The sequence below is a fragment of the Centruroides vittatus genome, unplaced genomic scaffold (genome assembly GCF_030686945.1).
Source record: "Centruroides vittatus isolate TY-2023 unplaced genomic scaffold, ASM3068694v2 contig_991, whole genome shotgun sequence".
Lineage (NCBI taxonomy): Eukaryota > Metazoa > Arthropoda > Arachnida > Scorpiones > Buthidae > Centruroides > Centruroides vittatus.
In genome coordinates this window covers 44,418-58,221 of record NW_027122660.1, presented here as the reverse complement: position 1 = coordinate 58,221, position 13,804 = coordinate 44,418, and the positions used below count along the sequence as shown (strand labels likewise).

Here is a 13,804-nt window from a genome sequence, read left to right as displayed (position 1 = left end):
ATATACTCATGCTTTAATTATAATACATAGTTACAAAATACATCAATAATAAAAAAACAGAAGAATGAACAGAACAGAATAGATAGTACAAGAAATTTTTAAAAGAATAAAATACGAAGAAGTTAAATAGGACATAGGAGTCCAGAAATTGAATATAATTACAAGTGGAATTATTACAGATGATGTAATAATTCTCACACAAATTTTCAACCACACAAACTTTTTCCATGAACATCCAAAATATGACTGTCCATAGAACTCTTTGAATAGAATTCTTTACAACATATACTGCAATGGAGAAGATTATGACTTTTGATGTGGTGTATTAAGCTGGGACGGTTAGAAAACTTTTGTGGACAAATTTTGCAATTAAATGCATTATTTGGGTCATGAAGAAGTTTGTGGTTATCTAATTCTTGCTTCTTTTCAAAACTTTCGTTACAGATATCGCATAAGAACGGATTTAAATCAGAATGCACAAGACAATGTTGTTGATAAGACGTTCTACATGGAAAATTTCTGTTGCATGTAAAACAAGTGTATGTTACTTCTGCAGAATGGATTTGCATATGTGAGCTCAACAGCTTTCTACTTGTGAAGCTTTTGTTGCATGTATTACAAACATGTGGTTTTTCACCAGTAGGTATCCGAAGATGATCTTCATAATTTTCTTCTCGAGTAAACGTTTCCTCGCGTGGTAAGCATTTCAATGTTCGGTTAAAACTTCTAAAATGATTCTTATGACGTTTATGACGATCCATGCTGAATTTTGAAGCGAATGTTCTTCTACAGACATCACACTGAAACGGCTTTTCTACAGTGTGCGTAAACAAGTGACGTTTCATGTTCGATTTTTGAGTAAATGTTCTTTTACAGACATCACACTGAAACGGCTTTTCTCCAGTGTGCGTAAGCAAGTGACGTTTCATGTTTATCTTTTGTGCAAAAGTTGCTTCACAGACACCACACTTAAAGGGCCTTTTTCCAGGGTGCACAAGTAGATGACGTTTCAAGCTGGAATGTTCAGTAAAAATTTTTCCGCACTGTTCGCATTTATATTCCATTTGTGCACTTTTGAAATATCTGAAAGAATCGACTTGTTTTACATTACACATTGGCAATTTTTAGATAAAGAACTTGGTATTAAATTAATATCAGTAATATTATTTACCATGTTATAGTTTTAAGACATCATCATGATCAATAACTTTAAATTATAATTAACAAACTAAAATAAAAATACAACATGAAAATGCTTAATAAAAGTTACTTTTATAAATAGTTAAGTTTTGTACTATATAAATCGTTATAAATATAGAATTTCAAGAAATTTATACCAAGAACTGATGGTTAATGTTACCTATGGTGACTAAAATAGCGGCTGGTATCTGATTCCAGCAAACAGAAAGAAGGAAATAGTTGGGACGCACGTTCTAACCTAATCTAACCTATTCTAATAAATTACCATAATTATAACCAATAAATTATTAGAATAGGTTAGGTTAGATTAGAACGTGCAAGCCCACTATTTCCTGTCTTCTGTTTGCTGGAATCAGAGACTAGCCGCCATTTTAGTCACCATAAGTAACATTAACGAAACTGATTACTTAAGTTATCAGACTAAATGGAAGCGGACAAAAAAACTGAAAGATTGCCTTGTTTTCAGGAATTTATATTTCATTAAATACTTTTTTGTTATTTAATGCTATTTTAAGTAGTATAAACGAATTTTACATTAATTATCGAATTTTTTTGCAAATTTAAAACAGAATTTATAGTAGTAGCTCCAACAATCTTAAACACATAACCGACACTTATATATTTACCATTTTCCCTTAAAAACAAAAGGAATGCAAAATATAAAAGGAAATATTTTATTAATTAACCTTCTGCAATTGAGAATAATTACTCGTGCATTAACATAACTTTATACGAACAATTTAACAATTTCACATTTCTTTTCTACAAGATTACAATAATATATTTTACATTTTAATCAAAAGTTCGTATATACTCACTCGTAAAAAATGCTGAAAACTTGTAATTTAAGTTAGATTTTCTAACTCTCGTAAAAACTCTATTCTTGTAAATCACTCAATCACTGTAAGAACACCTTACGTTTACAGTGTTATTTGCATAATTAATTGTTAAATACAATTTATAAGATAAACATAAAAACATAATATTTTTAAAGTCCCTGTGCTTCAACAAACACAATTTATGTTTAAGTTTAATCTTTTCTTATCGATAAAATACTCAAATAATCTAAAGCATAATTACGAATGAATAATGGACCAAAATGTAAATGTAATGATGGACCGAAATGTAATACAGTAGAGAGTCGTGATCGGAATCAACTAGGGACTGGGGTTGTTCAGATTAGTGATTTGTTTCGATTACCGATTATGTACGAAAAAATATATTAAACTGTCCGATGTTCAAATTCTTCTCCGTTGCGTGACGCTTCGTGTTCAATTTTCGTCGATTTTAAGCCTAACGAAAATTTTTATAATAATAATCGAGGCTATCGTATCGTTAAAAATTATTTCTTTATTTTGTACAAACAAAATAAATATCTTGAAGAATATAAAAACATAAAAATTATACTTTAGAAGTAAATCTAGTATAAAAAAACGTTCGATTCAGCACGACACTGTCCGACTGAAAATCGTTCCGATTACCGGAGTTCCGATTAATGACTTTCTACTGTAGTATTTATATATATATTTTTCTCAAATGATAATTTAAATATATAAACTGTGAATATATTTATATATATTACATTGTAAAAATAAAGTGAAAAGCAATGAAATCGGTTATTAAATACGTTAAAATAAAAATTCTAAAAAATGTATATATTATTGATATAATGTTTTTATGTATTATATTTTTTCTGGTTAATTTTCGTTAGGTATTTAGCATTAGGGTTTTAGTTGAAACATCAACCTCGACAATCTACAAGTGTGACAGATGTAGAGCAAGAACTGTGAAGAAATTTGGAGCAGAATGGTATGTGCTCCAATTTTCATCGCATGCACGATTGTATTGCAGGATATGCTCACGGAATAAAAATATATTACAAGATAACCCGCCTAGAGCAAACTTTTTTTTAATTATAAGATATTTAAACGTTATAATAACAAGAAATGAAAACGAATTAGACTTTGAACTTTTTAAAAAACCATGTTCAATTAACACTACAATAAAATATATATTAAATATACCATTATATATAGAACTAAATATTTTAAAAATGAAATACCAGAAAATACAGAGTAAAACTAATAAAGAAATTAATAAACTTAAACATATTAACGAATTAAAAAAACAGTTTGCTCTAGACGGGTACCCAACCAGATTAATTAAAAAAATGGAAAAATAAAACTAATAATAAGATTCAAACAAACGATAAAAAACTGAACCGAGATTAAAATATGCCAGCTCCCCATACATTAGGAATCTGTATGAAAAAAAATAATATAAAGCTTGCTTCTAAATACGAAAATTTGTTCTCAAGACTTAAAGCTAAACAAAGAAAAAAGAAAGAGAAGATAGAAAAAGATGATATGAAAAACATAGTTTATAAGATACCATGTACCATTGAAAACACTAACTTCTATATAGGAGAAACGAAACGCAAACTTAAAATAAAAGTAAAAAAACATATTGCCGACTTAAAGTAAAATAGACTTATTTCAGTATTCCACGATCATTGTGTGTTAAATAATTGTGAAATTGATGATAATAAAATAAGTGTTCTACATAGAGAAAAAAAGACATATAACAGAAAATTCAAAGAAAGTGTAGAAATCGTTAATAATAAAAACAAAAACAATTATTGTAAAAATACTAATCTAAGTGTAAAAATCAGCGAAAGTTGGATTAAAATGTTATAAAAATATTATAAAATATATGAAACTGTTCTAAGATTTGATATTACATCATTTGCATAGTGGTAGATATTAAAATTTAAAAGTGAAATAAAAATTGGCAATGGGCACCTGTTGTATAGTAATAAGCTCTAAAAAATGTCGTTAAGCTGCGAGATAATTTTGTTGGAAGGGAAAACTCCTTAAAAGTAATACCTGTTCTATCGGTACTTAACCAAATGTATGCAAATTAAAAAACTAAATTACGCAGTTGAAGCGGCGGCGTGTGAGATCTGTATACAGAAACAACTCTAGTCACTATGCAAGAGAACTGTCAGATAACATAACAGTAGACGAATTTCAGGTATATTTTTTGTAAATACGATCTGTAGAGAATAATTTGATACATTTTTACAGACTGATATTAAAAACTTTTATGGAATTTTATAAAGATTCATGCTGTTGGACTACTCGTACTCTGTCTATGCTATATACTTAGCAGTTCCTCCATCTATGAGAATATATAAGTTAATCGAGTTTATTCTAAATGCGTTTATTACGTTTATGTATTTTATAAATGTTTGTGTTTCGGCATCTCGAGTGACAAACATAGCGAATGAAATAACAAAAACTTTTTACATAGTTTCAGTATCCAGCGATAACCACAAAATACATAGTTTGGCTTTTCGTATTTCTGTTTACTCTAAGTGTGTAGAAGAATTGCTTCATTTTACGGCTTGTCAAATGTTCACTATAAATAAAAGCCTAATTCTGTCAATTGGAAGTGTGTTTGTTACTTACATTATTATCCTAAATCAAATGTAATAAGAGAAAATGAAGATTGTATCTTGATTAATTTTTCAATATACAGTCTGAATTACTATATGTTATTCCACGCGCATTGTCATTTTTTAACGCTTATCGTACATCGTACTTTGTGATCATTTTTGAATTAATAACTTTCTTATGACGGATTGCAAATTTCGAATGATAAGAAATTAAAAAAAAAAAAAAAAAACATAGAACAACGTAAACCAGTGTAATTTCAGGATATAATGTAGAAATGTTTCATAAATAAATATGAAAAACGAACGAACAGAAATGATTCTGTAATTACATTGTGCAGATTTGTCAACACTAAATTAGTTAAAGTGCATGTACTGTACATTAACGATGCATTATAACTCGTTAAATGTGTCTGTTATTTGTTATATTGCATTTTTAATTCCTGCTAAAAAGAACGAATTTCGCAAACTTATCAACAACCTTCACAGACTAAAAAATTTAAATTAAGAACGTGAAATCCATCATAAATATTTAAAGATTTAAGTCACTATCATTTGGATTTGCTACTTTGTTTACAGCATTGCGACAACTATAGCCACACCTTCCACTTAAAATGAAATTTAAAACACTTGCATTACAGTCAACTGAATTGTAAAAATTATTGTATTGATTTTCGATAGTGCAATGTACTATTGGTTACACGTAATGCCCATTCTTTGCTTATTTTTAATATATCTTAACTGTATTTTATAGCATTAAATGTTATTGTCTAACTTTAGAATTTTAGCAATATGTCCATTAGTTGTGAAAAATTTCATATTAACTAAATCGCAAATATATACGTAAACGAATTTTAATAATTGCATAAAATTATCTTGCCTATCCGCAAATATTAAATAATTTAGATACGTAAATAAAGTTTCTGTACAGTAATAGAAATTATAATTAATTTTTTTGTACATAGTTGTATTTTTTATCATACTGTAAATGAATACATTATTATAAAATATTCTGCAATTTGAAAATACATTTTTCGTGATATACTATAATGTACATACATTGTAGTAATATATACATTCAAAGCTGTTTTTATGCGATGGATAGGGACCGCATAAAAAAAATCGCAAGAAACTTCACGAGTGGCTATAAAAAATAGTTTTCGCAACACAATTAAAAAATATTTTTTTATGCGGACAATAGGGACCGCATAAAAAAGTCTCACATAGAAAATAACTCAAAACCGTACGAAATAGAATTTATTGACAACAGATGTCAGCACTTGACTACATCGTCTTGTCTATCGTCTGTTTTACATATTTTTGTCCAGGTGGTGTTTTGTTGACTTGAAAAGTAAATAATTTCATATTTCGCATATTCATGCAATAATATTACTATAATAAGTGCATTTATGCTATAATAAGTTTATTTAGCTATAATAAGTCAACGTGAGACATGAAAAATCGCACGAGACTAGTTGCCAACTATACCGCACAAATATAAACTCGCACAAAAAAAATCGCACAAATAAAAAAACGCACAAAAAAAGATTTCATAAAAACAGGTTTGACTGTATTTTTTAATGTTTATCTTATTACGTAAAGACATAGTTTCCTATTTAAAAGCTTTATTATTACAAAATAGTAGTAATAATTTAAAATGTTAACATTGAAGTGCATTTTTAATTTTTTGTCTTAAATAAAATCAGATAAAATTTCTGATGTTCTTTGTATAAAAATTAACGACTATGATTTACTTATGCCGTTATGTTATACTTTTAACAATAATTTTTAATCTAAAGTAATTCGATAATTTATTTTATTTATTAAAAGTTTATTTATGATTTACACTTTAGGAAATATTGTGTTTTCACTTACTGCTTCAACACGTATAATGCAAAACCATGGTTAAGCATGACTTGTATAGCTGATGACTCTACTGCACATGTTTTTGAAGATAATATTACCTATGGTTTCAAAATGGCGGCTTTTCTCTGATTCCAGCAAATTGAAGAAACAGTTGGGACGCACGTTCTAACCTACCCTAACCTATTCTGATAAATTATATAATCATTATCAACAAAATTATTAAAATAGGTTAGGTTAGGTTAGAACGTGCGTTTCAACTGTTCCCTTTCTTCTATTTGCTGGAATCAGAGACGAGCCGCCATTTTAGAACCATAAGTAACATTAACCGTTTTGGATAATCATGATTCCTTTAAGTAGGAAGATAAAATAAATTTAGATAAAAATCTGCATCAGAACTCTTATTTCTATTTGGTCTTTCTCTAATGTTCAGTGCAGTCATTTATAAACCAGATAAGCAATTCAATTCTTATAATTTTAACAATTCAGTTTAAATAAACGGTCAATTGATTTAATTTGGTAAAAATAAATTTTTATTTGTAACATGCGAAAATAGTCACTGTGTTATATATAATAATCAAAATTTGTTTTAATCTTAAAATAAACGTTCTACCTGTAATAGTTAGAACTGACAAAAATAACGTAATTTTTATTTTAAATATTATGTTTCCGTAAAAAAATCTATTTTCTCTGTTATTAATAGATTTCCTATGGACATAGATCCGGTTATACATCCAATTCAAATTCAAGCGGAATTGTCACGAAATTTATGCAAGTAGTTAAGCTACGAAAATTGATGCAAACAGTGAAGAAATAAATTTGAATTTGCTTAGATTTAAAATTTTATACATCACTTTAACAATGCAAACTTATTCAAATAATTATTCACTCTAAAAGTATGAACGTTTCATGTCTATTAGGCAGTTACGAACCGATTAGCCGTGTATGTAACTATGGTTTATTGGTTAAAGCATATGGTTCGTTTTTTCTGAAAATAATATACACCACCAAACAGAACAATAACATCACTGTGTGCTATCAGAATTAAATCCTCGTTAAATATATTTTCGAATAAGTGGTGTGTAATTAACCTTGCAATTAATGGTATAGGTCACTCAGACCCAATGCGACTTTTGCAGTATATTTCTGTAATGTATTTATATAAGTAGCGATTTCATATTACACGTATCTTCCTAATCAGGGTGGTACTAAAAATTTACATAAAATTCAAATTAAATAATTTTACTATGCCGTGTTTTGCGGACGATATAGATCTGACACACCCAGAAATCCATGTGTGTGAATGTTTTTGTGCTTCGTAGACATATGTATTTTTTATTTCAGTTATTTGTTTACGTACTTCATTGATTTTAATGCTATGTGTCCAGTGAACAATTACGTTATTATCATATGCGCTTTTTATCTCTGTGTAAAGAAGTTATACTTTGCTTGCAGTGATCACACTGCTTTCCTTACAATGATTTCTTTATATACCTTAGGAAAAAGTTAAGATTATTCAAAATATAAGACTTTTACATGTATTATTGAGTGTTCCTCTTTGATAGCCGTAATTTTGAATGCGGATATTTCGGAATCTGAGTTGAGTCAGGTTTTAAGTAAAGTAACAGTTGGTTCTGCTCCAGCTGTTGATGGTTTACGCTTGTAATTTTAAAAGATGGATTCCGTTTTTCCGGTATTATTTAAAAGTTTTTATAGAATTTTGAGCACTAACGTAGAACCAAAGGATCGGGAAGTTTTTTGTTTGTGTCTAGTATATAAAAGTGTTTCTAAATCGATTCATTGTAATTACACAGGATTTCTTTGCTAACCTGTGCTTCAAAATTTCTTTGTAGAAAACTGTATTTTCGGTTAATACCTTTGTTAAATTTACATGTTATTTTATTTGAGAATCACGCTGGTTTTCAAGAAAAATATTTTACCATTTCATTTTCCATACTCTGACTATTAAGACGCTAATGAGAAAAAAGCGTAAAGAGTAAGCGGTTTTTGTAGATTTGTTTTCGGCCTTTGTTACTATAGATAGTTATTCAATGTGGAGAAAACTTTTGAGATATGGTCTGAGTTCTAAATTTGTTTCTTTGCTTGGAGAATCATATAGAAAATCAAACGTTAGAATCAAATGGGGGCGATTTAACTCTTGTGCTATTTTCACAACTACCGGTGTTACACTGGTTTTTGTTATCAGTACTGTTTTGTTCAGTTTGTATTTAAATGATCTAATTGAATGGATAAATAATTCTGATTATGAAGTTATCGATGAAATCAGTATTAGTTTCAAAATATTGGTATTTGCAGATTATGTTGTCTTCATTGCCGATCGCCTAAGAGATTTATAGGGATTTATTAATATTTTAGGTAAGTATTTATTAGAAAATAATAAGAGTTTAAATCGTTAAAAATCTAAAGTCGTTGTTTGTCGTAATGGAGGTAAATTTTCGAAACATAATAAATGGTGGTTTAGACATGATATAATACTAGTAATTACGCAATAAAATATCTGGGTGTAATATCTAAATGTAATGGAAAATATAACTTCCACGTTCAGATTTCTAAAAAGAATGCTTGTAGTTAAAACAATAAACAGCCTTTTAACTTTAAAATTTATTCTAATATAAGACTATAAACGTGCTTGTTTACACATCCATAACTTGATGGTAGCATAAAAGCCATAACATAACTGAACAACAGGACTCTTTGTGTTTTCAGCGGAATATACCGGTATTGCCAGTCCATACACAGTTTGCGATATCGACACTTGCTTTAGTTTAGTGTTCCCTAACACGTATGTAAACTGACTAAGTTATTCAGATATGTAGATCGGTTAAGTTACAAAATGTGCGCAATTTTCTGATGATTTTTAATTCAGATGTTATTTCGTCTTTGTTTTATGATTCTGAGGTATACGGTATTTAAGCTTATGTTTCAGATTCGGTGTTGAATATGTTTATTAAAAAATTATTTGGTTTATTTTGGTGTACTCTAAGATATTTAATTTTTCAGAGTGTTTGTTATCGCCTTTTTCGTTCGTACTTTCCAAAATTGTGTAAATTAGATTGCAAGATTACTGAAATTAGAAAAGAAAGATGGAGTAGGCGATGTTTACGCAATTTTTTAAACAAATGATTTTCTGTGGAAAAAAAAACTCTAGGAAATAACTATGTTAATAATGGTATTAATTTCGATGAATTATTAAATAATTATAACAGTTGCTGTTTATTGATATCAAATAATTTTTCTAATTATATTTATCACTTGCATATGTGTATTAACTAAATTTATTATAATATTTGGTATAAGTGTTTAAATAAAACATTTTTTATAGTTGTTTTTACAAAAATAGTATTTGTTTTAATACTGGTTCTACTTTAATGCAAGTGAGATATAATACTTTTAATTTTTGCAGAGATATTTGCACAAATTGCAAAGTAATTAAGTCTTTATATGCGCAGCACGTGATAGTTAAGTGTGTTAATTTCTCAAGATTACATTAAAGTATCTTTGGTGTTTTTACCATTTATTTCAAAAATCCTTTAGAAGTTATTAGTAATTTTAATAATTTTAATTTAATTTTTTTATCCAAAAAGTTTAGTCAAAAAATTAGCTAAAAATTAATTTTTTTTTCAGTTCGGCTTTCAGATAGATTGGTGCATAATTTATATATTTTTCGTTTGGAATTATTTAGTTCTGCTTATAGGTAGCTTTATTATTTTTTAAAATGTGTTCGAACATAAAGAGTTTGGGAGACTATCTGTTGTTTTGATGTGTTAATCAATATTTCATCCGCTTTTAATTGGGTGTGATTATTTCATATAAAATTTATTATTAACTTTAGTCTTTGCCATGATTTTCATTGTTTTGATATATGTTGATGTTTTGTTTAATTTATTCACAATTTTGTAAACTTTGTATTATTTATGTATGTATTTATATATTTTTTGTGTAATGATTTATTGATTATACTAATACTATAATTTTTTTTTACTTTTCTGTATCGATTTTTGTAATTTGTATTTTCCGCATCATAGGTTAAACAAGTATATATAAATAATTAAATTAACAATTCATCTGTTATTATTACAAGAAAGTAATGTAGAGTTGAAAGAAATTTAGTATTTGGCTTTTAAACATTTTTATAAAAATACATTTTGTACCATAATTTATATTTATGCTGAAAATTTTCTTCGAAAATTATGTAAAAATTTTCAAATTCAAATCTCTCTAAAGTTTCCTTGAACCGTAAATCATAGTTAGTGTCAGATCAGCGCGATCTCGTTGTGCCCAATAAATTTTATCTGGCACACGTTTCATGTAATATCAGCAAAACTTGGCTACTTGCAAAATAAAATCAGTATTTCAATCTAATTTTTTGTCGTGTTTTATAATTAGTGTAATACTTTTAATTATTGTTTTCAGTATTAAAGCTATTAGTAATTTTTTGTTCCCTATAATACATCGAACGTAAACATGAGTACATTCTTAGTAAGTCAAACGCTGCACTAGTTTGAAAAGCAAGTTCAGTTCTTATCTGTTTCATAGTTCGAAAAATTATCTGTTATCACATAACCCGAGTTCATTTCTCCAACAGATTTTGTTCGATCAGTAGCATTAATAATCTGTGTTGATTCGATTCTAATTAAAAATGTTTACCTTTCTTTAAATATTATATCCCTAAAACTTTGAAACACTCTTTTTCTTTAATAAGCAACTGCTTACCTTTAATGCTCTAAAAGCCTATGGTGTTGAATGTATGATCAAATTCTGCATATTGAGTAAATTACTTTAATAGAAAATGTGCTGGATGAAGGCAGGTAACATAATTTCGTCAATTACTACTCATTTAAATGCTATGCGTGTTAAAAAGATATGCAAAAAAAAATAAAAATGCTAAAAGTCGAAATGCAGATTACACGTATTCTATTCTTCAAGATATTTTTTAAATCTTTTCGTAAATTGTCTATTATATCTTTAAAATAATAAAATCTATAACACTGAGTTTCCAATACAGATATATAACAATACCCGTTTTCAATAAGACTTTTAAATACATTGAACTCTAACAATCACACTAACTGTAGTTCTCTATGTGTTTTTATGTTTTTTTTTACACCTTCCCCTTCCAATATAAAAAACATTATGTAGTTAAATTCGGGTATGTTTTCAGCTGTTTTAAACAGTACAGATATCCAGGTGACGAATGAATAATAGTGTGGTTTTACAGTGAAAATATTCCAATTATCTGCACTGATTATACAGTATTTAATCATTGAACCAAAAGGAATATAGTTTTGTTCATTAATATTATTGTGAAGTTGAAAATATTCTTTTTTAATAATATATTTAAAAAATTTATTCTGTATTTATTTTATTATACATAAAAAATATAACGTTTGTAATAAACTATAAAATGCTACACTCATTATCGAGTATTTTAACACACATAAGTGACATTACATTCTTTCAAATACACATTTTGAGTAGAGAACGATTAAAATATAAGAATAAAGAATAAAATATTAGTTGTTCCTCTAAATTTCAGTTGTCAAATACATTTATAAATCATTATATAAAAAATTCATATTCAGTACAAAACATAAAATTTTGTAGTTAAAATTACTATTACAAATTTGATTACATTAAAAAAATATTTAAAAATTTCTTGAACTCTGTTTTCTGCTGAAAGAAGGAAAGTTAAAATTTTTCCTACTGGAAATCTCTCGTTCATATAGTAAGCGATATATTAATGCATATTCGACTGAATATAGAAATATGGCTCAAAACCCAAAGGATATTTTCTAGATATCTTACAGTTTATACTTTTGATCCACAATTAATGCAGTAAGATGCCATTTCTGGAAACTCTAGAATACTTTTATACAATTTAAAAGTAGAAATTCGAGCAAACGGATGAAGGCAAGTTTCGCACAGTCGTGGTGTTTCTTCCGAATGTTGAAGAACGTGAGCTAAAAAGCTTTGTTTACATGAGAACTTGTGATCGCACTTTAGGCAGCCTGAATTAATATGCACCCAAACATGATTAACCATTTCATCTTCCTGAGCAAAATCAGCGCTGCATAAACAACACGAAAATTTTTGTGGTAGGGTATGTACGACTTTTTTGTGTTTACGACAATTAGAGGGATATCTAAACGTTCGATGACACATGTCGCACTTATAAGGTCTTTCTTTTGTATGCTTTGTGTGATGAATTCTCAACTGAATATTGTAAACAAAACGTTTATCACACATGTTGCACTGGTATGGTTTTTCTCCTCTATGAGATTTATGATGGTAAATAAAATTTGGTTTATGAGTAAATCGTTTATCACATAAATTGCACTGGTAAGGTTTTTCTCCTGTATGAGTTCTACGATGAGTAATCATTTGGTATTTAGTCGTAAAACATTTTTTACATATATCACATTTGAATGGCTTCTCTTTTGTGTGGGTTCTATGGTGATGAGTCAAAATAATTTTCCGTGAAAAACGTTTATCACATAAATCGCACTGGTAAGGTTTTTCTCCTGTATGAGTTCTACGATGAGTGGTGATTTGGTATCTAGTCGTAAAACATTTTTTACATATATCACATTCAAATGGCTTTTTTCCGATGTGAGTTCTGTTGTGGCGATTGAGAGAAGATTTGGAAGAGTAAGACTTCAAACAAAAGACACATTTGTGACTCATTGTGACGTTTGTTTAATTTAAAATATCTGAAAAATAAACAAGACTTTATATAGTTTCTTAAAATGTTTGTGTTAATTTAACTGTGTTTATACAGAGTAAGAGATAAGAATAATATTTGAATTGTAAAACCAAATTTTTAGCAGCACAATAAAATAAATATAATATGCATTAATATGTGACGTGTTTCCAGTTTTATTCTGTAAAAAAAGAATCGTTGAATATGTAATGAACTAAATTATTTTCTTTGTATAAAAATCACAACATATAGGATAACTCATTGTTTTCTATATATTAAATATATGTATTAAAATATAAATTTAATATTTTAATTCAAATTATAATAATACGCTGAAATAAAATTTTTTAAAATGTAATAATTAAATTTAATACAGTTTAATTAAATGGTCAATTAGAAACGTCGGCAATTTTGTAAGAAAATGCCTGTTTTTAAGAAATTTTTAGAAAAATTAACACTTATTTATCTGTTACAAACGTGATCAATACTAGGAATTACACTTAACAAGCAATTTCTTAGGTGCGAACACTCGATTAACTAACTATTTTTAGTAATTTATAATCTCG

General features: G+C 27.7%; 2 protein-coding genes across 2 annotated transcripts; both read right to left on the bottom strand.

Moving 5' to 3' along the window:
• Positions 1-206: 206 nt before the first annotated feature.
• LOC136986111 (gastrula zinc finger protein XlCGF57.1-like) lies at positions 207-1,064 on the bottom strand. Its single transcript, XM_067283576.1, has one exon. It carries the CDS (start codon positions 1,062-1,064, stop codon positions 207-209), a length of 858 nt encoding a protein of 285 aa, XP_067139677.1.
• An 11,282-nt stretch (positions 1,065-12,346) lies between these two features.
• Positions 12,347-13,222, bottom strand: LOC136986110 (zinc finger protein 782-like). Its single transcript, XM_067283575.1, has one exon. It carries the CDS (start codon positions 13,220-13,222, stop codon positions 12,347-12,349), a length of 876 nt encoding a protein of 291 aa, XP_067139676.1.
• Positions 13,223-13,804: the final 582 nt, after the last annotated feature.